A 25,426-nucleotide genomic window follows, 5' to 3' on the forward strand; every position below is an offset into this window, starting at 1 on the left:
GACCAGCGTTTGGCATTCTCTGCTACCCTTCCTGTGCCGCTGTCAGGAAAGTATCCTGGATTTCTGGCCTTTTACGTGCATTCCTGCAGCTTTGTTGTAAAGAATGCTGTTGATTTCAGCAGAAATAATTGCAGGTAAGTATAGATAGCGCTGTCGGCAGTGAGGAAGCTCTGAAGGGCTGTGTACACATCCACGAAGCGTTCCGGCCCCCTGCTCTTCTCTCTCATGGTGCCTCCACCCCGGGGGCCGCAGCCCCAAGTGCAGCAGCGGCCGGGGCCGGGAGGGGGAGCCCGGCTCGGGGCTGGCGCTGGCGGCGCGCATGCGGCCGGGGCCGTGCCCCGGAAGGGAAGCGGGGGCCGCGGGGCCGGGCCGGGCGCCATGGCGGAGCCCAGGGGCCGGGGGGGCCGGGCCGGGCCCTCCGTGTCCGTCGCCACCCCGCTGGGGCCGGCCCGGGGCCGCCGCTCCCCCGGCGGCAGGTGAGGGGGGACCGGGGGGTGGGGGAAAGCGGGCCCGGCCCGAGCACGGCGTGCGCTGGTTTGGGGGGGGGAGGGGGTCCTAAACGCGTTGCATGGAGTTTGTAAGGGGTGAGTAACTTTAATGTAATTAAAAGAAGCCATCTGAATGTTTTTAGGCAGTCTTTTAAGTAGCCACGTTGTGTGTTTTCAGGTTCTTGGTTTTTGCTTTTTGTCCCCAAATGAGTTAAGGCATTTGGTAAGGCGGAGCATTGCAGCTTGCGCCTACGTTTGCGTGGCAATTGCAGTCCAGTTTTAAAATATCTTTACTAAAAACTACTGCTACTAAATATTCATAGCAACCACATTAAAGTGCACTTCATACAAAATTAACGTTTCTCATTGTGTGTTCAGAGGTTTCACACCTAGTTCTGTTCGGTGTTTTCTGCCTAATTACATACCATGTATAAGACAAGAAACAACCTTTTGTCCTTTTAGAGGTCCGTTACCCAACCTGAGCTTAAACCAGAATAACGTTCTAAGCTTGTGTCACCAAATGGTTCAGCCTCAGATTTTGACAGCAATTGATCATTATTTGAATATCAAACATATTAATACAAACTTAAATATACGAATTCTAATGTTTGTTTTAAACAACTTAAAACTTTGCAGCTTGATTTAGATGTTCACTGTGCTTTTTTTCCAGTATAGATTTGGTATGTGTTCAGTATACATCCGGTATTTCAGGGCCCTAGCGATGCAGGTCTGCTTGCTGGTGACCTGATGTTCTTAATGATATTCCACTTTTTTTTTTCAGCCTTGCCCTGTACTTTTCATCAAGCAGTGATGATGAATTTGAAATGTGTAAGTAATAGCACACATTCGTATTCTAAATGAATGTGAAAAGGTCATATTTTTATCTGCATATAATGAAATAGTTTTTCAGCATGATTTTCTTCCATGGTGTTAGTCTTAAATTGTTTCTGCTTCATTGCTCCTGTACAGTGCACTGTTGGTAGCTACGTGCCAAGAGTGAGAGCTCTTGAAGTTTGTGTCTCAGTCTTGGATGTGCCTTTTGCCTTGCATTGTATATGAGGCTCTCTCTGTTCTTCTCAATTATGTTTGCTATTAATGCTTCCAGACATGACAAAGAGTTTCTTGTTGCTGCAATTCTGTCTGGTCCCTGCTACCTTCTCAGCCTACCGTGTATCTTTCAGTCAGCATTTTCTCTAAACGTTATCTGTTCCAAACACATCTAAACTGGTCAGAATTCCCTCATGTCTCATAACTTCTGTTACTGTTAACCAGTTGGAGGGACGTTTTTGGCTAGAGATGTGTTTTGACATATATTGGATTCTGCAAGGTTCAAAACAGTAGTACTTCTTTCCCATTTCTGATACGGGTGAGGACTGAAGAGTGAAGGAAATGCTATTGTGAACTTTGAGGATTCAAGACTTGGAGCTACTTTTAAAAGATACTTGTGTTGTTGTTTTTTTTTTAAAGTCTAGGTTAAATTTTTATTGGTCGCAAGTTTTTCCTCAAAAAAACATGTAATAAAATGATCATTAGAACTTTGTTCTTAATCTTCTTTTTGATTCAGTTTTATCTAGAATGAAAACTCCCAAACCAGTCTCCAGAAAGGAGCATGCAAGGTGGGTGCTGTAATTAATGACTTCTCTAGTCTTTATGTATTAGCCTTCAAACTAGTAATTTATGTGTTAGCTTCAATTAGTATCGTATCTACTGTTCTGAATACTGAAAAATGATCAGAAGTTTTAGTGATTCGTACGCTGATAGTGTATGGAAGTGAGTGTGAACAGAGGAACTGGTATGTGTTTGGTCTGTGTACGTTCAGGTCACGTGAAATGCAACGTTTAGAGGCGTACGTATTGTATTGTCATTTCTGTTAGTAACACTTGTGAGCAACTGCTACATGTTACGGTAGATGGTTTATTTTGGAGGTTATTTTTTTTTAATATGGCAATCTTACTCCTTAATTTTCCTGTTTATTGCCTTTGTTTTACTGCTTGTTTTGCAGTTTAAAGGACTTCATCGATGACTCGGATGATTTCTTCTTGGACCGTGAAGTGAGAAGGAGCACAACAAAGAAGGGCAAGTAATCATCCAACAGCAAATATAAAGCAGAAATTCTCTTGGGTCAAAAGCTAACCTTCGTTGCTGACCTCATGAATACCGTCTGCAGACTGCAAAAAGCTAATTAATTATTTCTGGAGGAATTATCGGGGTGGGGGAGAAGGCAGGGGGAAGCGACATGGACCAGAAAAGTGAACAGTCATCACTGTAAGATCTGACGTGACCTGTTGATCGTGACAGATCACATGTCAGATGTCAGAAGCCTTGTTGGCAAGTGTGTGCTTTATGCTGTAGGCTATGTTCTAATCAGCTAAGGCTGAGTGTTTTTTCAATTATCTTTCACTTGTTAATTTCGTAAGACTTTAATATTAAATGTTCAGCTATATTCCCACATGTGTGTAGCTTTTCTTACCAGGAATAAAGCTTATGATAGTACATCTTTCAGTGACTGTCCATTCAGTATGACAGTCAATGGGCAGTGTGTAACACAGAAAGTGCAAAGATGCCTTTCTATCTTTCGTGTTTCCCCATCCTGTTTCAAGGAATCGTTTTGTGTTAAGACGAATTTGAATCTCCTAAGTGAAATTACCAAAACTTTAAGCTGTTTCCTTTGAATTACAGTACCTAAGGATCTTCAGACCCCAAAGAAGTTGACGACTCCTGGAAAGGAAAACGCTTGCTCCCAAAAATTGAAGTATTCAGAGGTTTTAAGTGACAGCGAAGATTGTGTCTTTGTGGAAAGTTCATGGCAAGACTACCGAAATGGGGGAGTGAAAGGCTCGGAAGAGAGTCAGAGGTGCATGAAACTCCCACCCCCACAAAATCGGAAAGAGTCAGTTGCCACAGGTAGTCCAGACTTCCTCGTTGGAAGGAAAGAAAGAAGTTGTGAAAAGAGTACAGAAAAGAAAACGCCAACCGTTCCGCTACGACCGAGTGCAGGGTTAGAATCAAACAGCTCAGACAGTGAATTTGAATCATTGATAGAACGGGTAAGGAAACGAAGTGTACCCCGAAAACCGCTCCTAAGCACAAGTAAAACTGTCTACCACCCAAGCACAACAGGTAAGAAATAGTTCTTAGCTAACTTGCAAATTAAATTTTAGAAGCAATGGTAGTGCTAATTACCTAATTCTGTTCATGTGCATGGTACAAGCTTTGCAAGTGCCACCCAGCATTTTGCAATTTTGGACTCTGCTGCTCCATCAGCAGAGTGGTGATTTCTATAGTATAGCAACAGCAAATTATCTCTCAGTTGTAAAGGCCTTTGTATGTACAGAAAAAGTGTGCTGAAGTGGAACATAAGGCTTTTTTCATCATCTGTTACCTGATTGTTTATGTCTATGGTCCTGACTCTTTCACAGCATGTAATCTTGTGACTTTTTCTGTTGAACTAGAAAACATCAAGCCACCCTGTGAAGGTGCCCAGTCCTCAGAAGGGAACAGAATCAAGACACCAAAATCAAACTCCATTTCACTTCAAGAAACACCTTCCAGGATAACAGCTTCTGTGAGAATTCCTGGGAGTGAGTCAGTCAGTTGCTCAGGCTCGGCACAGACAGAGAAAAAGTAAGTATTCCTCCATCTTTACTAGGACCATCACAGGTAGATGAAGAGATGCTAAGTGTTTTGCCTAGGGTCAGGTTCTGATTTTTTTTTTTACTACTTGGAAAGGTCTGCTACCAGTTCAATAGTTGTTAATGGTTAAGTAGCTGGAAGTCTGGGCTTTTAGTCTCAGGTATGACAGGTTCTGCCCTTCACACAGTTCTCAGGTTCTGCCATTCACACCCCTGACGAGGCAAGGAGACAGTATAAGCATGGGGACCTCACTGGCCTCATGAGGCCAGGGCAGTGAAAATAGTCAGGAGGGGTTTATGCCAATGGCAGCATCCCAGGGATCTTTATTGGCTATGAAGTGACCGTTATTGTTCAATGAGTTATCTGAACTTCAGTAAACTGCTTTATGTCTTTCCTTGTAGGCTTAACGTGTGCTCAGTGCCTGGCTGTTTCTTGCAAGATCTCTCAAATCCAGCTTCCAAGTATGTGAAGTATTTCAAGAAAAGTAAAGAGGAGCTGACACAGAAGCTCTACGCTCTCTATAACAGCACCATCTTTGAGCAGAAGGTAGGCTTTACAAACAAAAGAACTCAAACACAAAGCAACTTACATTTTTACAGTTATAAAAACCTAGTTAATACGTTGCTCCTCACTTTTTTGATGTTTTTGCCTCCTTTATTTTCTTCAGTTAGTAGAAGTTACCTGTTATAATAATGGTTTCTGTTTCTGTTAGCTCAAGCAATTTCTTTGAAAGGGATTTTTCACCACTGTGATGCAGCAGTTTTCAGCTTGGCTTGCTTTCCCAGCTGTAATGCTGTACCATCCTTAAGTGAGCAGTTTGGATGGTGTCCAGCAGAGTCCTTGATGAGATTAAACTGCTACATGAGGTTGCCTTGGATCAGTTTCATCTTTGAAGAGGTGACTGATGTTTATCTTTGTGTATTTTCTAGCACCTGCATGGTCGTGAGCTCAGCAAGCCGCGAGTGTTTCTGTAGCTGCCTGTGCAGTGGCAGGCCTCAGTGAAGGCAGCTACGGTTTTCTGCTGCTGAAAGAAGCTTGAGGCTGTTTACCATCACTGCTCAGCCAGCCTTACGGAAGCAGCATGTGCTAGCAGACTGCAGCATTGCCACAAGCTGCTCGTGGTAGCACAAGCGGATCTGCTGGCTGTCGTATCTGGTTTGGTTGTTGTGTTCCCAGCTTCTTGCCACATACTTGCAAGTAGTTCAGGAGCTGAGCTGAGTTGCTGCAATCTGCTCATAAAATTAATGAGTTGGAAACTGGGAGACGCATCCACAGCAGACAACGCTTCACTCAGCTCAGACTGCTTTAGAACTGTGGCTTTTTTTTTTTTTTTTTTTTTTTTTTTAATTCTTGTGTAACCTTGTTCTGACAGTTCACAGCCACCAAAGGGCGGTAATGCTGTTTTCCTGTTTGCAGCTGCAAAAGGCAAGTGGTGGTGAATGAACATGGAGATCAGGGAGCTGAAGGATAAAAGCACTTCCCTTTGGTGTCAGGAGCTACAGCCTCATGCCTAGTCATGCTACGTGCAGTCTTCATGCTTTCCTACTGCATGTTCCTGTCTGCCATTGCTAAACAGATTAAGAAGCTGCTTATTCTTTTAATAACAGTTTGGGATGAATTTTAGCTTTATATTGTGTTTCAAATGGAAAGTTCAACTTCAGAGAACCACTGTCCTGATCTTTGCATCTTCTGGGATGCTGGAAACCCTCCTCTTGGGGGAAAAGTCCATGAAAGGAAGGGTGCTGCCCTCAGTAATTCCAACAGAACTTCCTTCAGGAAGGAAAGTGTCTGTATCTGAGAAAAATGTTGTTGAGCTAACCAAGCACAGGCTAAGGTCATGATTTCATATAAAACTGAACTGAACGGGCTGAAAGATCATGCAATCCGGTACTTCAGCCCTGTACATGTGCTGGCACTTAACACTGTTGGAACAATTACTTAAACTCGTTCAATTAATTCAAATGAGATAAAACTGGCAGAAGAACAAAAGGTAACTGAGATGTGATGAAGGCTTATAAAATCAGGAGCAGCACAGAGAATAAGCAGAAGGTGATTATTCATCCTCTCACAATGCGAACGTACATGAAGCAAAAATGGCAAATTGCAAGTTCAGAACAATCAGAAGCAGATGGTACTTGACATGTAAATGATTAAGCTGTAGAACTTCTGATCAGAGACTACTGTGGATGCTAGAAATTCATATGCATTTTAAAAGGCGATAAAAAATGGGAAGCTATTTCTTGCAAAGAAGTCATCTCTGTCTCAGCGAGGCATTGTCTTGCAAATGGCTAGCAGTTGGGAAGAGTATTTTGAAGAGGCAGATCTGTTGTGTTCCTCACCTGTCCTTGTATTTCCTCTTAAGCAGCGCTGTTACCTACTGTTGGAGGCCGAACAGAGGACCTAAGGGACTCTGTCTCATCCTGCATTGTGAAACTCCACAGTTGGTTATAGAAATACAGAGGGTGGGAGTAAGAAGCCCTGGAGAGGGTTTGCTGGTGATGGCGATGTTAAAGGCACAAATAGAGATGTACAGTACTGACTGCAGTATGTAGCGGGGAAGCCAGAAGGCCTGAGGAACATAAGGGAGGGACAGGAGAGGGTAGATGACGTGTACTGTTTTGTTTTTCAGTTACCAGAGAATATGGTAATAATCTGGAACAAGAAAATGAGAAAAACAGCAGGATATTGTGTAACGGGGCAAACAAAAGGTCCTGAAGCACAGCGTTACGCTCGCATAGAGCTTTCTGAGAAAGTCTGTGATTCTGCAGGTTGGTACAAGAAAATCTGTGTTGATTCTTCTGTGAGAAAGCATGTTCCAGAGGTTAAAAACATGGACAGGAGGAGTAAGAGATTTGGAGCTGGGTCCTGCTCTGAAACTTTGTATTACCTTAAACAAATAAATCCGTTGATTATAGCACCTGTCCTCACAACCCTTCTAAGAGGCTGGGCAAATTTACAAGACGTGAGAACAAAGGTCTATTCATGTCAACCTTGTTATTTTGTTTGCATTACTGATTTGAAGACATATTTCACAGAGAGTTTATTCTGGGTTTATTCTTGTTAACTACTCCTGGCAGCTACCAGATGACATCTGTCTGCAAATTAAACATCAAAAAGCTGCTGTGTAGGGCCCTGATGTGCTTGCAGTTTTCCTGTACTGAATTGTGTTTTTGTTGGGGGGGGTTGGGGGTAGATAAGAAAGGCAGCATCAGAGGTGTCAAGTAGTGAGCTAAGGATGGGGGTTCGTGCTTCCCCCTGTGTTTGATCTTAATGTCTTTGGTTTGTTTTGCCTGCAGATCGCCTTCGAGACACGCTAATCCACGAGGTTTGCCATGCAGCCACCTGGCTGATCAACGGTGTTCGCGATGGGCACGGCCGATTCTGGAGATTCTACGCCAGGAAATCAGCTATGATTCACCCAGAACTGCCAATGGTAACACGATGCCACAACTATGAGATTAAATACAAATTCATCTATGAGTGTGTGCTGTGCAAAACCACGTGAGTAATGTTTTTATCTTGTATATGATTATGTATTGTCTCTAATTTGTCAGTTTCCTGCCCCTATAACTTAGGAGTCTCTTAAGCTGTGCTAGTATCGAGTGAACTTGGGATTTTTTTTCCTGTTATCCCTATCTCATAATCGACACTGATCCTATTACAAGCCTTGTGGTAGAGGACGGTATTTACCAGTTACATTTGTTGTTATTTATAAATTTATTTATATTAGTAGTAGCAGTTTTTCCCCTTTATAATAAGGGGGTAAATGCATGCTCTGAAAGCATGAATGGAATTTTTTCTCACAATCATCTGTGCTGATCTATTTTAAAAAAACTCACATATCATGACAATCTTCCTGAAGTATTTACTTTAACTATGTAATGCATTAATTGCTTAGATGCAACAAAGCACTGAAAATACAGTGCCTTTGAGCGGAAACTCTGAAGGGCTGTGGAGGTGCTTCTAAATGGTGTACCACTTCATACTACCAGGCTGAAAGTAAGAGACAGAGGAAGGAGCTAAGCTAAAAAGCGGAGAAAGTTCTAGGGTAGAGAAATGATACAGATTTGATCATGTCACTGTGAAGGCTGTAGTCTGTTTCCTGTTCTATAATGCTAGCTTAAACATCTGACCAAGGGAGCCCTTTCCCAAAAGTCCTGACCACCACAAGTGTGAAATTAAAGTAATTACTTCTCCCTTTCAGGATTGGACGTCATTCCAAGTCTCTGGACACGGAGCGCTTCGTGTGTGCGTTCTGTGGGGGGCGGCTGGTCCTGAGTCAGCCCACTCAGAAGGATGGCACTCCTGCTAGGACACAGCTCACACCCTTTGCAAAGTATGTGAAAGAGAATTACGGACTTACTAGAAAAGAGCAGCAGGGGTTGAGCCATGCAGAAGTTATGAGGAAACTCAGTGCTGATTTTGCCTTAAAAACTCGGCTTGAAGATTTCTTCTAATAGCTAGATGCACTTAATTTCTTGATGCCTTTCAATGTTTGTACGGAGCGGTAAGGTAGATGGGCTATCATGGAACCTGTGAGGTGTTTTGGAGGATTCCAGACAATTTTAATACTTCAATAGTTTTTTTTTAAACTTTAGTTTTGAAGTACTTTAATTAAAGAAGACCATAAGGCCTAAGTAAGCAAAAGTAATGATGATGATAGAACGTCTGTAGCAAATCAATCAGCCAGGCTATTCCTCTTAGAAGATGCAGTTCTGGACCCTTCCTGGGCTAGGCTTGGTGTGTTTGTCTGGAATTGTCTGATCTGCATTTACACAAAGTGCTTTGGAGCATGTGTTCAGTGACTCCAGTGAGCTATTAATTTACTGTTCCTTCTGAGGAGCTGATCTGCTCAGTACATTCCTGTGTGTGCTATGTGTACGTCTGACTGGGACTGCCAGCTGTGAGAAAAATCCAGGCACGTGAGCAAAGTCCTCTGATTCTGTCTGGATCACTTTCAAGTGATCCAGGAAGACCTTGGTATGAATTCAGGCATTCTCTCAATGTTTAAGTAAGCCTTGGCTGTTTTTCTTAAAAGCAGTAGCTAAACAGTGCCTCAACTTTGTTATAGTAAATGTGAATTTTTGCAAAGCTCTCTGGTTCCGATTAATTTTTGACTGCAGTTGTGCCTCTGTCACTGAGACTTTGTTGAAGCTACAATAGATGCAAAAGGAAAGGTAGAAAAAAAACAACTTCAAATGCTTTTTTTGACCATAGAGTGACAAGATGTATCTAATGTATTTTTTCATGTAGAACATGATTCAATGCATGTTTGCCTGCTGTGAACAACTTTGCTCAGGTGGTTATTAAGTTTTGAATGATCAATAAATTTTTATACCATTTGTCATAACAAAACAGGCTATTGTGTTGCAATTTAATCATGGCTGTGTACCTTTGGTTTGTGAAGGCTTCTGCTTTCTTCTTTTTGTCAGTGGGTCACCTATGCTGGTCTGCCTCCTTCTTGTGAGGTCCAATCCTGGCTGCCAGGAGAGCTGCAGAGTCCATTTTGTAAGGAATCTCAATGCTGAATATGCAACACCACCACATGAAATAGGACAGAAGTGTCTAAAAAGTGCAGGTACTGACTGATATTTAATTTAGTATAGCATCCATTTCAGTTCTACTCCAAGTAGTTCTTACTTTGGAATTTTTTATTTGGTTTGAAGTACACTGAGCACAGGCCCTGTGTCAGAGCTCTTCCAGGTCTCCCTCCCACTGCTTACCTGCCTGGGTGGGTAATCCAGAACATGATTAGATACAAGATCATGGTCAACTGAAGCTACTAAAAGGCAGAAGTTGGCAGCATCAGATACGACTGTGGGGACACTAACTCCTTCCCCCCTAATCCTCCTGTTCTAGGCTCCTGGAATACAAGTAAAGCAAAAGGCCTTCTGTCACAATATAGGGGAGGGGGGAGACAACACCTTCCCTAGGTGTACACCCTCCACAACTGAAGTCTCTTCTACCAAGAGATGCTGCCTAACCCCAACGCTGAGCTAGAATTACACTGCATCATGCAGCACTTAAAAATCCCTGCTTCCCATTAAGCTGGGGCTGATGGGAGCCTTTATCCCACAGCAGTGCTCTGCTGCATGGGGCCAGACGAGGCACAGCCTAATATCTTCATGGGAAGGCAATGCAGGGCCACCCTTCAGCCACAGGTAGGTCCTGCAGAGTTTTTCAAAGTCTTTTCTGAAGGGTCTGCCTTTCCCCCTTCACTCTAAAGCAGCGAGTTCCTCCAGGAGCCGCTCCTTCTCCTGCTGCAGCTCCTGTACCCGCTGCTTGTTCTGCTCCAGCCTGTCCTCCAGCCACTGCAGGAGGGGCCCGCTGATGGCAGACATCTGGCTGCAGAGGTTCTTTGTGAACACTGCAAAGAACAAGAACATGTCAGTGCAAACACAGGACTGCGCACTACACGCAACACAATGGGGTATGTTCTAGGGCAGAGAAAGGGGATCAGGATTCACCCAAGCTCCCTGGCAAGAGCTGAGATGCCGTATGCTTCCTGTACATCACATGCAGGAGATAGGAGCACGCATGGATCAGACACACACACTACTTGAAGACTCACCACAACAACATACACATAGCCCTTGCTGTTCAAACAGGAAAAAAAAAAACACAAAACAAAGTTTATTGTGATTTTAGCTGACTGATCGAGGGTCCTTCAGGAATCCACAAGGATAGAACGGCATTTATAAAGCCCAGGATTAAGTTATTTTACAAGCCTTGTAATACTTCAAATGAAAATAACAAAGTCTAGCAGAGGAAAAGCAATGCAACAGGGAAGCCTTTTGGTTACACGGCATCTGTGAATGAAACTGAACTGCCCAACAAATAAAAAACCAAGAAGTTGGTGCTTTCACAGTTATTTCCAACTGCTCTTCATAGCAAAGGCAGCGCTGGGGCTCACAGGGGCTGTTACACAACTGTGCTCTGTCCCCTGAAAGCAGCACCATCCAGCCACTGCTCAAGGCTCCAGCGTCCCAGCTCCCAGAACAGCACCTGGTGCTCACACAGACAGGAGGAATCCTTACCTGAGCCATTGTGAATCTTGGTCACGGAGTCTAGGTGGGTGAGGCTGAAAGAAGAAACAGCAAGCAAATGAGTGACAACAGCAGCGAAGTGCTTATCAGGCAGGTCCAGGCTCTAGAACTTGCTACCTACAGCTGGCAGTGCAGGTACACCTAAACCTCATCGTTTGGTAGAAGCCCCGTATGTTCACAAGGATGACAGACCTTCCTGCACAGAAATGGCACTCTGTGGGGAGCACCAGAGGCAGGAGAACGAAAAAAAAAAACAACCTTATTTAATCTAATTTCTGACCTCTCAGCACTCTTACCCTGGTTATACACTGGTTATTCACACACAGACACATCAGCAAAGCACCACCACTCGCCCACACGTGCGTTAGCAGTCACTGCATCGGAGGAGCCGTTCCCTTAGCTCACATGCAAGTCACACGCAGGAGTACAAGGTCAACACTGTAACATGAGAGTGCTCCCTCAGCACTCCTACAAAGGCACACCAGGTGCTGATCCTTCTCACTTCTATATCCCTGCTGAGGCACTTGAGGTACAGCAGTAGCAGAACGTCTCAGTGAAGAGCCCTGCAGAGGGCTGCAGCCCTCGGTCGTTACCTGTGAATCCTCCTGTAGGCATCCTGCTCCTCTTGGCACAGGATCTTGGGCAGCTCGACAGCTGACTCCAGACACACCTTCCCGATGGTCTCATGCGGGACAACGTGAATGGGAATTTCAATCCTTTCGTACCTACAAGGGTATCAGACACAATTAACTGCAAAGCAGCAGAGAAGGAATAATAATAATAAAAAAAAAAACACCTTTACAAACCTACAGTGGGCTGTCTGGCTCATGGGCTCACTGCAGGTTTACTTCTGAGAACATGTGCCACAACTGACAGGCAAATGGAAGCCTGTACAGCCACACTCTTACTTCAAATTCTACTGATAAAAATACTGAAGCAGCTGGAGGGCCAGCACTGACAACACGATGCACAGCACGCGTACAGCTGGCAGGGCCTGACCCCTTGGAGCTTTGAATTCTGGAGCTGGGCCTTCACATGACAAAGTACAGCACAAATTCATATGCAAACTACAGTGTTCTACATCATGTTTTAAGTTAAATTTATTAATTATCTCGCCTAAATCAGTCAAATTCAGATTCTCTTTGAGCAGCCTGCATTAGCAGGGATAAGGAGACCTTGTTCAGGCATCTCTGTACCTATTTGTTTCTCACCGTGAACCCAGAAACCACTTATTTGAGACAATCCAGAAAGAAGAAATGAAATAAAATCTAAACTAAACATAATATTCCTGTTGTACTCACTCTGAGCTCTTCTGGGCCTGAATGGACTGGAAACAGGTGTAGAGAATCCTGCCTGTCTAAGAGAGGCAGCAGGAAGTTACATGTCAAGTACCAAAACATCACCTAGAACTCCCGAATCCTTCAGGGAGCAGAGTATTTTCAAATATCGTTTAACAGTTCACAGAAGTATATACTATACACTTGGATTGGTCTGCTGGAACTGTTTGCAAACACTGATAGACCCACTAAGTATGAAAAAAAATAATCTTAGACCAGAGCTGCTCGGAAAGCCTGGCCAAGACACGGCTGTCAGCTCACCCTGTGCTGCAACAGCATCTTGGGAGGCTGCACTAGGCTGCGCCTGCTGGCCTGAAGGGCACTGAAACCTCTCAGTGCCCACACTGCGGCCAGCTGATGCGGTCCCAGAGCCCTGACACCAGCATAACTGCAGGCTAGAGAGCTGCCCCTGCTCAGCACACAGTAATTAACAGCACCTTCATTTGCTAACAGGAGTAAGATCCAAACGCCACCGCTCAGCCCTGCTTTGACTCTGCTCCAAGCAGAGCTCGGCCCTTGCTGCAGGCTGCACCCAAGGCCAAGCGCAGGATTTCAGCTTTGCCCTGAGGTCCACGTTTCTCCTGAGCACCTGGAGGGTTTAATCACCGTTCTTAGGTTGCCTACCTTTGTGTTTTTGTCTTCAATGAAGCAGGAGAAGATGAGCCCTACAAAGCCCTGGTCCATCATCTGATACATGGCTTGTGTGCGGACGTCTACAGACAAAGAAATGAGAGAAGGAGAATTGCACTGGTCACCTGAAGGGCTGCAAAAGGTTTTCCAGGTTCCTAAGGGTGACCCTGGAGTTTGATAACAGTCCTGTGCTTTATCTAAAAGCATTTACTCCAGGATATTAAGTAAAAATGTTGATCTCATTTAAAATATAATTAAATGTAAGTCTTAAAAACACAAGATGAGTTAATGAGACAAGAAAGGATCATAACATAAGCCTGGTGCTGCAGATCAGCCATATAACCCCAGCGTCCAGCAGGTGTAAGATACATCTTTCTTTAAAAAAAAGCGTTAGTTTTTGCAGTAACACTTGGAGATGTCAAAAAGCATTACAGCAGGACTAGGATTCCCACAGCTTTTTGCTATTACCCAGCCCCAGCTCTAGCTCTGCTGTCTGGAAGAGCAGCAGCACCAGCACCAGCTTCTCTGGGGCTGCTGGGGCTTGGGCAGCTCGAGCACCAGAGCACAACCCCCGTGCTCTGGGTATTTGGGAAACCAAACATTGACAGCTGGGACATGCAGCTCTCAAAGCCCGCTATTAATTAAGATAATTAGCCAGCTGGGAGCTTTCACACAGAACCGAGACCGAGCCTGCTCTTACCAACATGTGACGGCCAGACGGTGATGTGGGGGTGGGAGTGGTACCAGCCCACCACCCTCATGGGGCGCCCCGTCATCTCAGCCAACCTGTGTGTGCGTCAAGGTGCTTTTTGGAAGCAACAGAGCGAGGGGGAGAAAAAAAAAAACTTTGCACGAGCAGGGCAGAGCTTAAACCATCCCTGCAGAGGGGACAAGGAACCGATGGAATCCTCTCCCCCAGGACTAGCAGGGGGTGTATTTGGTTTGTAGGTGGCGGTGAGGGGCAGGTGGGGAGGCTGCCGAGGACGATGCAGGGGGGCAGCTCTGCAGGGGGGCACCCAGGCACAGCGCCCCGCGGCTCAGCCCAGCCCTTGGTGAGAGGGGGTGGGGGCAGCACCCAAGGATATCTCCGCCTCGGTGGAGGCCGCCGAGAGCTGCTCGGGCGAGATCTCGACGCGGTCCTTCCTCTTGTCGGAGCGCCGCAGGATGATGACGGACTGCACGTGCACCACGCGGCCCGCGTCCACCTGAGGGGAGAGAGAGGAGGGGAGGGGAGGGGGGGGAGGGGCAGGGCGCTGTGATACCCGCCCCCCACAACCCCCACAACGCCCCCGCCGCCCCCCAGGCGCCCCCCGCGGTACCTGCCCGATGCAGAGCCCCATCACCTCCTCCTTCTCGGTGCTGAGCGCGTGGTTCAGGCACACGAGGAACGCGTCGGCCTCCAGGTGCACCGCCTGCACCGCCATCTTGCCTCCTCACCGCCCACACCGGAAGTAGCCCCTTCCCCTCAGGAGGAGCCAATCGCCGCGCTCCTCGCCGGCTCCGCCGACCAATCAGCGCGAGGCGGTGCGCCCGCCGCGGAGGTTCCGTGTCGCCCCCGCGGGTGCGGCTCCGGGGTTCCGGGCTCTTGCCGCCGCCGCCATCCCGTACCGGGGCCGGGGCGGGGCGGGGCGGGGCCGGTGGGAGGCGGGGGGGGGGCGGGGGGGGCGGGGCCGTCCTGGCGGAGGCGCTCACGGCGCGGGGCTGGCAGCGGCTCGGGCTGCAGGTAGGTCACGGGCGGGCGGGCGGCGCGGGGCGGGCTGCGCGCACCCAAAATACCCCCGGCCGGGAACGGCACCGGGACCGGGACCGGCACCGGGACCCCGCCCTGCTCCCCCCCCCCCCCCCCCAGCCATGGCCGGGCCCCTCCGAGCCGCCACTGCCCCGCCGGAGGGCCCGGAGCCGGCTGCTGAAGGAGCGGGGGGGGGACAGCGCCACGGGCAGGGCAGGGCAGGGGCCGAGCCTCAGGGAGCGCAAAGCCCAAGAACCCAAAGCCCAAAGCGTCCGAGCCCCAAAAGTCCAAACCCCCAAAGAGTCCAAACCCCAAAAGTCCAAACCCCAAAAGCCCAAGCCCCCAAAGTCCAAGTCCCACAGGTCCAAACCCCCAGGAGTCCAAGCCCCAAAAGTCAATACCCCAATAGTCCAAACCCTGCAAATCCATACCCCAAAAGTCCAAGCCCCAAAGCATCCAAACCCCCAAAAGCCCAAACTCCAAAAGCCCAAGCCCCAAAATGTCCAGACCCCACGAGTCCAACCCCCCAAAGTGTCCAAACCCCACGAAGAAGCTCCAGCGCGAGTCAGTGCGCCCTCAGCCCCGCACACCGCTTGTCCCATCCCCGTCTCACTGCACGACCCAGGCTGGGTTTTTGGGGAGGATCGGCTCCTGTTTAGCTCCCCAGGAGCCACGCACGAACTGGGCGGCTTTGGTGCGGAGCCGTGGAGCTGTGGTCAGCACAGCTGTGCCCCGTGCACTGAGCCCCAGCATCGCTGCTTCCCTCGGTGCCCACATGGCAGCTGAGCTCCTCTACCAGTCCCACCCCGTCCCCTCCTAAAACACAACCGGGGGCTGGCCAGCACGCTGAGCTCCAGCTCCGGGGATGGCCTGAGCTGCAGCTGGAGCAATTTCTTTCATTGCTTTGGTAAAACATTTTAACGTATCCACTTTACAAGCAAATAAATTAACCTTGTCACAAGGTTCGGTCCTCCCACTGGCCATCTTCACATTTGTTCATCTTTGTGTGGCTCAGAAGCCACCCAGGTCCCAGAACAGCATCAAACTTCAAGGTCCGATACCGAGGAGGACAGAAAACCTGCAGGTCTTGGGGGTGTCCATGGGGCTGGGCTTTAAATCTCCCCAGCCCCAAACCTCAGTCTGCCCAGTCTTATGCAATTATGTTGATGGCAACACTGAAATCAGCGTCAAAGCATGACACTGCAATCCTGCAAATTTAAGATGATTGGTTTTTGTTGGATGGGTTTTTCAGGGCGTAGATAACGAGTCGAGCAGTATAAGGAACAGTTTTTACAACTTGCTTTCAATGTAAGTAAGCTTACTTCTCTCAACTCTGTCTTCCTTCAGGCTCCTTTATTGCTTTCTGATAAAAATCAGCAAAAAGTAGGAAGCGTGTAAGTTTTTCCCGTCTTGATGTTTTAGGTGCAAATGTCTAAGCGCATGCTTTTCCAAAGCTGTTCCTCTTGGATGTCCGAGTTCCAAGGACAGACCTGCCGTGCTTCACACCCAAGTGACGGTTTTGCCTGACCTCGAGATTTTAGTCGTGGCTCTGACTGGGCACCCTCGCAGCAGTCTTAGAGACTGGAGAAAAGCGAGGCCAGAGCGAGCCTGTGAACTCTGGCAACTGAGCTCAGGGCTGTGGAGCTTGGAGGAGGTTTGGGTCAAATTTCTGGGGCAAAGAGTGAAAAGGCGATGTTGTTAACCGCTGCCCATTCTGCACGGTGTCCTCTGCATGAGACCCTGTTCTGTCGGCCCTGTGCCTCTCATTGCCACCATGCTCATGCACAGGAAACACAGAGATCCGTGTGGTGCTTTAGTCCTCCTGCCTGAAGTTCAGCAGGGCTGGACCAGGTTAGTATTTGGATAGGAGACCTTCTGGGAGAGCTTACTTGCTGTAGGAGCAGTGGTGTTCACTTACGGAGCGATATTTTTCCAAACCTGAATCAATATTGAGCTGACAGCATCTTCTTGTCCTGGGGATGATGAGCTGTAGAAATTCCAGCTCTGAGTGGGGCACGAAAGCAAGTTGGTGAGCATTTTTGGACATGATGGAGCTTTTGGCATCAGACCACAGAGTAGGAGAGTGTCCTGGCCAAATTCCAGCCTGGGTAATTACATCCTGCTGACTGAAAGTGAGCAGTGGCGATTGCTGCACTTCACTGTTGGGCAAAGTGATTTCCACACGTGGGCTTAAATTTGTAAAGCAACTTAGCATAAAGCAGAACGAATAGGACTTCCAGGGGTGTCACTTTAACCCTCACAGCTCATTGTTGAAGGCCTCGTGAGGCTTGTCAGTCTGCTGTCACGTTCCTTTCAGTGCCTGGAAGGGCCGTAACACACCATGGGATGGTCTTCAGAGCTTTCAGTAACACACACACACATTGCCACACGTCAAGCAAGGAAACAAACAGAATGGGAGAAAAAGAAATAATAAAAGAACGATCAAAGTTTTCCTTGGTGTAAATTACAACGCTGTGAGAGCGCTGTTCAGGCTGACCCGTGGTTGGTGTTTTGTGTTCAAAAACGCTCGGTGCTCCTGTGGTTGGGAAAGGCAGAGAACTGCTGGGGTAAGACAGTGGAGGCAACGTGGACGTGTGTGTCCTGCTGTGTTTGTACCCCAATGTATAACGATATTTTTCTCTCCCTGACCTTCCCTGCTTTATTTTGTACCCAGATTTTCTTGCTTCTGTCCGAAACATGCTTTATAACTCCGCGAGTTTTCGGAAGATCACTGTGTTTCACTGGGATAGGAGTATTGCATCTGCTTCATAGCAGGAAGATGTTACATGTATCGCAGCCTAATTCTGTTCTACTTTAAACCTAGATAAAGGATGAAGACTGTCTGTACCGTTCTGATTACCTCTTCTAGGGTTCAAAGAGAGAATCACTTGCCCTGACCTCCATTTGCTAATGGCTCAGCTTGCTCTAACTGGCATACAGACAAACTTGCCGTTAAGCAAACGTTCTGGTAGGAAGAACCGCCTCCATGTCCAAAATTCCTTTGCCCCTGCTGCTATTGCTGGCTCTCAGTAAGCACCCAAAGTCTGAACCACGCAGAGCTGCAAGAGCTGTCCACGAGAAGCCTGTGTGTGAATGGACAATGCTGCTACCCTCTTAAGGGATGAGACGAAGGCCCCTGCACAATGACAGCTCTGCGAGATCCAAATGTGAGAGTCAAGCGTACGGAGTCTCGTGCTTTGTCTCCAGAGTGATCCTCCTTGTTGTTAAGCTAATTCCACCCGTTGTCACAAGTTTTTGGGATTTAGACCATCATTAGCCACGGAACTCCTGCGTAAATCACTTTTTTTTTCTTTTCTCCTTTTTTTTTTTTCTCCCTATTTTACACGAAGACTGTTACTAGGACTGTTAGCGGAATAAGCAAAGCCAATATCCACAGGGTTTAACCGTGTACCTATAGCACCTTTTGCCCCAGAATGCCTTACAGACGCCACACAGCGCGCACGTCCCAGCGCCCAACCCGCCGTGCGACCTCCTCTCCCGCAGCCATCACCTTAGCCCCCCAGGCTGCCTTCTAGGGACCCTTCAGCACACAGCATCCCTCCCAGCACGGCAGCCGCCGCCCCGAGGTGCCTTTCGGAGAGCTTTCTCCGCCAGCGTGCTCGGAGCTCAGGAGCCCGCGCGCCCGCCGATGCCGCGTGCCTGAGGAGGGAGCGGCGAGGAGCGGCGAGGGCATGGCAGAAGGAGGGCACGCGGGGGCTCCTCCCGTCCGCCTCTGGGTGCGCCGCGTGGGGGTTTACTGCGATGAGCACCGCAAAACGTGGCTCGTGGCTGCGGAAGAGGCAAGTGTGCTTCGGGCTTCGCCGTGGTCGTGGCTTTGCTGTCGCGGGTGCCTCTGCTGCACTGCCAGTAACTGCCTCCTCTCTCTGTTGCTCTCCCCCAGGAGGAAGGTATGCTGAGGGCTCGGATCCAAAGAGTTCAGGTTCCCCTGGGTGAGGCGCTGCGACCCAGCCAGCTCCCCCCATCCCGGCTGCCTCATATGTGGCAGCTGTCCCAGGGTGAGCAGTACAGGGATAGTAACTCTCGCGTTTGGGAGATAGAGCACCATCTCATGGTAAGGATGGTGGCGACACTAGACCATAGTCATTCCTGTTTGTGAAGTCATTTGAGATCCTTGAGGGACGGCAAAGGACTGTTGTTTTATTGACGTCCGTTAGCTCAGCCCCGGTAACTGTAGACGTATTGAACTTTTCCTTGTCGCTTACAGCTCGGTGGTGTTGAAGAACTGCTGCTTAAACTCGTGCCTGGTGATTAATCTGGTACGTGGAGACATTACCCCTGCTTTGTGCTGTGCTCTGTTTATTCCCGGTCATCCTTTAATGCCAATTTTTGTCTTTCAGGAGCAGTCGCTCTAGGAAGATGTCCTTGTATGTTTTGTCCAATAAATGATTCTCTCTCCACTGAAATGCAGCCACCCCTGGGGTGGAGGCACTTAAACAACACACAGCAACATCACACAAGAGTTAGGACAGGCAGTGAAGAGGAGTATCGTGTCCCATTGAAACATCAGGGGGACTTCTAGGTAGGCAGAATGGAATTGCCCTAAGTGGAGTTTGGCCAGGATGCTGGAAGTAATGTCCTCGCGGTACTGCCAAGTGCTGCGGGTGCTGAATGAGCTGAGGTTTGAAGGCAGCACCTCCCTAGCTCTGGGCAGGGGCAAGAGCTGAACTGTGGCCCTGAGGGAGCGCGAGTCCCACCACCGCTTTCAGCCACAGCCATGCTTTCCCTTAGAGGTCTCTCATCCAACTGCTGCTCCACCAGCTTCTGCTTCTCTTTTGATTTGAGATCACGCTTACAGGTGTCACAGCTGCAGAAAGTCACATTGATTGTCTGAAATCCTGCTTTTCGGGGATGTCATCGTGGTTGATTGTGGTTTCTTTTGGGGGGAATTCTGAGAGGATTTCTCCTGCAACAAAAAAGCCCCTTCATTGTTGTTGTTTTTACTGTACACACGTAATTATGTTGTTTTGTTCTTTTTTTTTTTTTTTTTTTTTCCTTCCCTAAGCTCCTCCTCCAGATGCAGTTACATGAGTAACCAAACTCCTGGATGTGTAGAACTCACAGAGAGGGCTTTTACACAAACACATGTTTCAGCATAAGGTTTAGGGGCACAGAACTGTTAAAAAAAGACAGGCGAGTTCATTGGAGTCGTGGTTGGAGTCTTTGTGCTTCCAGGTGGAGCAGGACACATTCTGACCAGAGAAAAGGCCTCCACGCACAGCACTGTAAAACCTCCCTGTACTCACTGCCCACATCCTTTAGCCATACCCAGAGCTGTCATTAACGAAGCCACTAACGAGTTGCTCCTGGGAGAGGTGTGCAGTGAAGGTTGTGTGTGCACTGGCAGGCTGGGGAGCCCCTGTCCGTGTCGGCAGGCACCTGCAGGCAGCAGTAGGCACTTGCTGAACTGTCTGTGGTAGAGAGGGAAATCGGGAACTCTTTAAAGTCCTGGCTCTAAGACAGTGTCTTTCCCTCCCACCCCCAAACATTATTTCTACAGTAACGTTTTCCTATCATTTTAGTTCTCTGAACATGTCCCAGAAGGATCCCTGCCAGAAACAAGCCTGTGAAATACAGAAATGCTTGCAAGGTACCAAATGTCATTTTGTCTTTTTGGTGTCTTGAGTTTTGGTGGAACTTGATTCTTTTAACCTAACCCAGCTCTCCCTTCACCTTGAGGAGGAAGCAAGCAAGCACTTTAGTGTGACCTGATTGCAAAGTGAAACAAATTATAAAGAAGTCTGGTTTTAAGAGAGTTCCTTTGTGCTTGGTTGTAAGTAACGAGACACCATTAGTACAAAACGGAGCGCTTGTAACAGCAAAGTGTTTATTTCTGACGGAGCGTTCGCCTTGCCGGTAGTGAGAGCCTGTGTGTAGACTTGGGACCGAGCTGTAGGCGGGGAGAGCTAGACATTATAATAAGCTCCCTTGCAGAGTGGGTAGCGAGGCTGTGGGCGGATTGCAGAAGACTGCGGAGTGTTTAGCTCGAGGCGTATCTTAAGAGCAGGTCAGACAGATGTCTGGCAGGAAGAGATGTGGTATATGTGATCTGGCCTCAAGGTAGGAGATGGGCTGGTGTCCTCTGGAGACCTTTCACAGCTGTTTTGTAATAGCTTAGCCAAATATTTGTAGCGAAGGGGGAGATTACCTGATAATGTGCTTCGGGAGCCCGAGTTGGGGAGAGCAGCTTTGTTACTTGCAGAGAAAAATATTTCTTAAAAAATTTAGTTGCTTCTTGGAAAACAACTTGCCCCATAGAGCAAATAGGAGAAAACATTCCCATGTGCCCAGGCAGCTCCACCATGTGGGAAAGAGTTCTTCCTAACTCACCTGGCAGAGCCCTTACTGTGTGCTGAGCCTCTCAGGAACTCACTGCAGTAGCCCAGGGCAGCCAAGGCAGTTCCACAACTCATTTCTGCCTTTAATTTGTGTGAAGACCGCAGGCAGGTTAGCTGAAATGCAGAGAGTTGGGTAGGAGACCTGTGGGGAAGCAGAGGGATGGCCTTGCGGCCTGCTGCAGACACGGAGATCGCAACCAGTGCAGGTGCCACAACAGCCCCTGCTGCCTGGGGGAATGGCACGGGGAAGGCAGCAGTCAGCCAGGTAGATATCTGTTTTTCCCAGGATTGTTTTTGGGAAGCTGTGTTCAGCTCAAAGCAAGGGCTCAAATAATCCTCTCCCCTTGTGAATAGATTGCCTGATTTGCTCTTACTGTCCTGATAGTTTGAAGTGTTCTTGTGGGAAGAGCAGCCTTCTCTCCCCATAGTAACTGCACTTAAAAGCTGATGTTGAACAGTGTTGTGGGCCCAGCTATGACAATGTTATTTTCATAACACTCGTGGAGGTTACTCCAAGCGTTTTACCTGCGTAGGTTTGTGTACGGATTTGATCTGACCGGTTAAGTGTTAGCAGAGAAGCTTCTAGAGGCTGCTACACGCACGCCCCCATCCTCCACTTCTTCAGCTAACGTTCTGGAGCGCTGTTGTTGTGCGTGCGTTGCCCTGCTGGGATATTGTCTGAGCTGCACAGATGAAGCAGCTGAGCTGACAGACAGCGAAGCAATTTTTCCTGCAAGAATTAATTTAATAGAGGATGTACACAGAACATTAGCTGACTAATACCCACAGTGTGTGCCGTGCGGAGGATGAGGGCAGGAGCAGGAGCACTGGGAGCTGCTGGCTTTTCCGAGCCTGCTGGTTTGCAGCGGGTCATTGTTTCAAAAGATCTTGCCTGCTTCCTCTGTGAGACTGAATGCCCTCTGTAAATGTTTTTTTTTTTGTGTGTGTGTGTGTTTTGCTGTCCACTGTATAACTAACCCTTGTGCTTTACAGGAATGCATCCCTGACGGATAGCAGGGTGTGCCTGCACGTAGTGCTAGAAACAAACCTGCACAGGAACGATTAGGAGAGCCCCTGGAGCACCCATCGTAGGAACGTTATGGCACAGAGCTTAGCTTTCCTTTTCCAGACCTCCCACACTGTTTAGGTTGCCAGCTTCTTCCTCTCAAACCCAAGGGAGAGCAGCAGGGGCTTTGAGCAGGTGGATGGGGCTGCAGGTGTCCTTCCCAAGCCACCTGGATCCATCAGTCTTGGTTTCCTAGGGCCTGGCAGAACCCTGCTGGGCACTGAGACCAAAGCACCTCTGCTGTAAGTTCAGGGCAACCTGGAGGTGACAGTGGCCGGCCAGGCCTGCAAAGGGCTCGCCTTTGGGAGCCTGGGCAGGCTCAAGCCTTTTGTCGTACAAAGCAGTAACATCACCCTAGCCTTTTCCTCAGGGGTTACCTCAGTGCTTGTATTACAAGCGACGTGGCTGAGGGGCTGCCCGAGCTGGAGGGGGACCCTTGTGTAGAAGGGGGCCATGTCGCCCCGCATGCTGCCCCTGGCAGGCCGCGGGAGGAGGGCTGCAGCCACACACCGCACCCCTTCCTTTTGCCAGCCCTACGGGGATGACGGGCCCACTCATCCCCATTTATACCAGCTCCTCTTGGGGTGCCCTCAGATGTTGTAAAGTTGGTCGTGACGAGGCAGCAGAGTGGAAGAACAGGGATCACCTGATCCAGCTTGGAAGCACACAGGCTAAGGGAAGTAGGGAGCAGAGGGCAGTCATTAGGGAAGCCTCATTCCTACTGGAGTGGTGAGGTAGCCACAAACCTGGGGGGCAGAAGGTGCTCTGTCCAGACCAGCAAGGCTGATTAGCATTTTGTTAGGCAGCTGACACTCAGGAGAGACTTTTTAGTAAAGCAGGAAAGTGACAAAATGCCAGTCAGCAGCTCTTGCCCCTCAGAGCAGCACGCTACCCAGCACCCAAAGGCTACACACAGCCCCTCGGGGGCAGCACCAGTTCCCCTGTATGGACTTTGTGTCTCCTTTCTATTTTCCAGCGAACAACTACGTGGAGTCTAAGTGCGCAGCCGTGCTCCAGGAGATGCGGAAATGCTGCGCCCGGTACCCCAAGGGCCGCTCCATCTGTTGTTCAGGTTTTGAGAGAGAAGAAAGAGAGAGAGAAAAGCTTAAGACTACTTCAGACAGAATTCCTCCACCACCTCAGTAACACATTGCAGCTCCGGCAGGTGCGAGAGCACGGACTCACCTGCAGAGCCCATGTGTGGTTTTTTTCGAGCCTTCTCTAGACTTTCAGGAAAGCCAGAAGGCTCCCAGAACACACCATCCCGTGCACCAAAAAGTATAACAGTACCAAGAGATGGCCTGGTTAACAGACTGCATTTTCTGTACCAAAACATCATCTACATTGTCTTCGCATTGCAACTGTGTCTGTGAAAAATCGGTTCGATGTTTTTAGAATGCTTACCTTACTCTAACCCATCCTCGCTCTCAAAATGGAGGGCTGGAACCAAGTTACTCTGGCTTCTAGAGCAGGAGGTACAGGAAATGTGCTCATCAGAGTGAGTTTAAGCGTGACACATAAAACAAAGTCCATCTTGACACCGCAGAGGTATTGCTGCCATCACGCAGTAGTTCCAGACAACGTTCACCTGTCCAGTGGTTCAAGCTCAAGAACGGGAATCAGGTCCGGGGTTCATTCCTAGGTTTTGCATAGCTCATGAGTGGCAACACGCCACTTTGCCTAAGTGCCTCACTTTCCCACTGGACAGGGTTTTGATTACTATATTTGAATTGCCTACACGCTGCTATTTGCATGACAATAAAGATGTTACAGGAACATTATTTCAGGGATTGCTACAGGAATAGGATTTTTTTAAAAAAAGCAATATTCATTTGGAAAAATCTGACTGTTGATATAAAATTTATAAATTTCTGTATAATTGAAGACCTTTAAGCAATATGTTATAAACCCAGCGTAATTCAGCGCGCTGGTACCCAGGGGCCTATCACAAAGCCCTGGGCTAGATCCAAGAACCGACTTAGGTGCCACTTACTGAGCAAGCAGTTGTAGGCACCCACTTTTGGTACAGCACTTCAGACTCACACACAAACCGTCTGTGTCTGGACCCCAGGGAGAGATGGCTTTTCAGAAGCTCTCACCTGTGCAGCAGAATTTCCTGTGACCTGTAGAAGAGCTTGGTAGACAGGTTCCTGCATCACCCTTTAGAGCTGCCCACGTCTCTCCGTCCACTGTAGCAGGAGTCCAGGCACCTCAGTGGGTGCCAAGCCAGGGCACCCACATACCAGTCTTTGAACCCACTAGGCCACTAACTCTGTCATTAGATCTAGCCGTAAGGACTTTTGTGCTGTGATCAAGTACAATTAATTACGAAATACAGCTTCTATAAAAATACCACTGTAGTCTAGGCACAATAGCTGAGTGTATTGAAGCCTAGAAGAGCAAACCATCTGTATTCACTGCTCTGAAATACCATAATACAAAATAAATGACTGGAACAAATTGCAGTCTCAGTGTGGTTGTTTATTGAGAACCCAGCATAGCTGTAAGCTGGGCAGCTTGGCTGCTGTTCGCTATCCAGAGCTCCATGTGACATTATCATGTTTAAATAGAAGCTGCTTGGTATTTTCACAGCCTGGGCTCAGAATATTTCAGAGCTGGCCTTACTGGACAACAAAGCAGAGGGGTGGCAGGGTGGCCAATTCTCTTGAAAAGCAGCAGAGAATCATGACAATGATGTGAAGCAGCTCAATCACTTCACAGGTGGATCATTTTTCCATCTTGCCCGATCTGAGCATGAGAAAGAAAATCACCAACACATGATCAAAAAAATATTTAGGCTTCTGTCGCACCTAATTAAAGTCTTTGCTGTACCTGAATAGAATGGGCATGAAGACAAACTCCATGAGCAAGGAACCCGAGGCCACGCTGGCAGCAGGATCACCTCCTGCCCCTGAGGCATCCCAGCTTCTGGGAGCGTGGGCAATGGGTGCCAGGATCACCAAGGAGAGGGATTTGTTAAGGCAGCTCACCCTCAGCCAGGGTCACCTGCAGAGGAGGGGAGGCTGGGTGCCCTGTGCCACTGCACCAGCTGCAACTGCTCCCACCAGTAAAATACAACAGGCAGGGCGAGGCGAAGGCACAACGTGCTGGTTCCTGAGAAGCCACCAGACCTCACACAGA

At 48.2% G+C, this 25,426-nt stretch overlaps 3 protein-coding genes across 16 annotated transcripts; 2 read left to right on the forward strand and 1 right to left on the reverse strand.

Moving 5' to 3' along the window:
- On the forward strand, positions 1–9,476 carry GCNA (germ cell nuclear acidic peptidase). Of its 2 annotated transcripts, none has more exons than XM_084534525.1 (10): positions 1–134; positions 1,270–1,316; positions 2,053–2,104; positions 2,491–2,564; positions 3,168–3,608; positions 3,941–4,112; positions 4,523–4,667; positions 6,751–6,889; positions 7,418–7,622; positions 8,326–9,476. In XM_084534525.1, the coding sequence occupies exons 2-10, from the start codon at positions 1,313–1,315 to the stop codon at positions 8,576–8,578; spliced, it is 1,485 nt and encodes a 494-aa protein (XP_084390651.1). In that variant the 5' UTR covers positions 1–134; positions 1,270–1,312; the 3' UTR covers positions 8,579–9,476. The 2 variants fall into 2 exon arrangements, with proteins under 2 accessions (XP_084390651.1, XP_084390650.1); XM_084534524.1 differs by lacking the exon at positions 1–134 and adding an exon at positions 348–476.
- Positions 9,477–9,751: 275 nt separating this feature from the next.
- On the reverse strand, positions 9,752–14,611 carry BRCC3 (BRCA1/BRCA2-containing complex subunit 3). The gene is made up of 8 exons (XM_084534532.1): positions 14,454–14,611; positions 14,219–14,339; positions 13,835–13,921; positions 13,129–13,217; positions 12,469–12,524; positions 11,761–11,892; positions 11,159–11,202; positions 9,752–10,488 (listed from the first exon to the last, which is right to left on the reverse strand). The coding sequence occupies exons 1-8, from the start codon at positions 14,556–14,558 to the stop codon at positions 10,337–10,339; spliced, it is 786 nt and encodes a 261-aa protein (XP_084390658.1). The 5' UTR covers positions 14,559–14,611; the 3' UTR covers positions 9,752–10,336.
- A 181-nt stretch (positions 14,612–14,792) lies between these two features.
- LOC311443902 (cx9C motif-containing protein 4-like) lies at positions 14,793–24,745 on the forward strand. 13 transcript variants are annotated; one of them, XM_084534541.1, is made up of 7 exons: positions 14,793–14,857; positions 17,688–18,663; positions 18,765–18,935; positions 19,089–19,140; positions 19,222–19,403; positions 20,404–20,471; positions 23,262–24,745. In XM_084534541.1, the coding sequence occupies exons 2-4, from the start codon at positions 18,556–18,558 to the stop codon at positions 19,134–19,136; spliced, it is 327 nt and encodes a 108-aa protein (XP_084390667.1). In that variant the 5' UTR covers positions 14,793–14,857; positions 17,688–18,555; the 3' UTR covers positions 19,137–19,140; positions 19,222–19,403; positions 20,404–20,471; positions 23,262–24,745. The 13 variants fall into 13 exon arrangements, with proteins under 13 accessions (XP_084390667.1, XP_084390670.1, XP_084390662.1 ...); XM_084534540.1 differs by having other exon boundaries at positions 14,805–14,857; positions 17,538–18,663; XM_084534535.1 differs by lacking the exon at positions 14,793–14,857 and having other exon boundaries at positions 16,264–18,663.
- The last annotated feature ends 681 nt before the right edge of the window (positions 24,746–25,426 follow it).

Source organism: Aythya ferina, assembly GCF_964211825.1.
Source record: "Aythya ferina genome assembly, chromosome: 13".
Taxonomy (NCBI): Eukaryota; Metazoa; Chordata; class Aves; order Anseriformes; family Anatidae; genus Aythya; species Aythya ferina.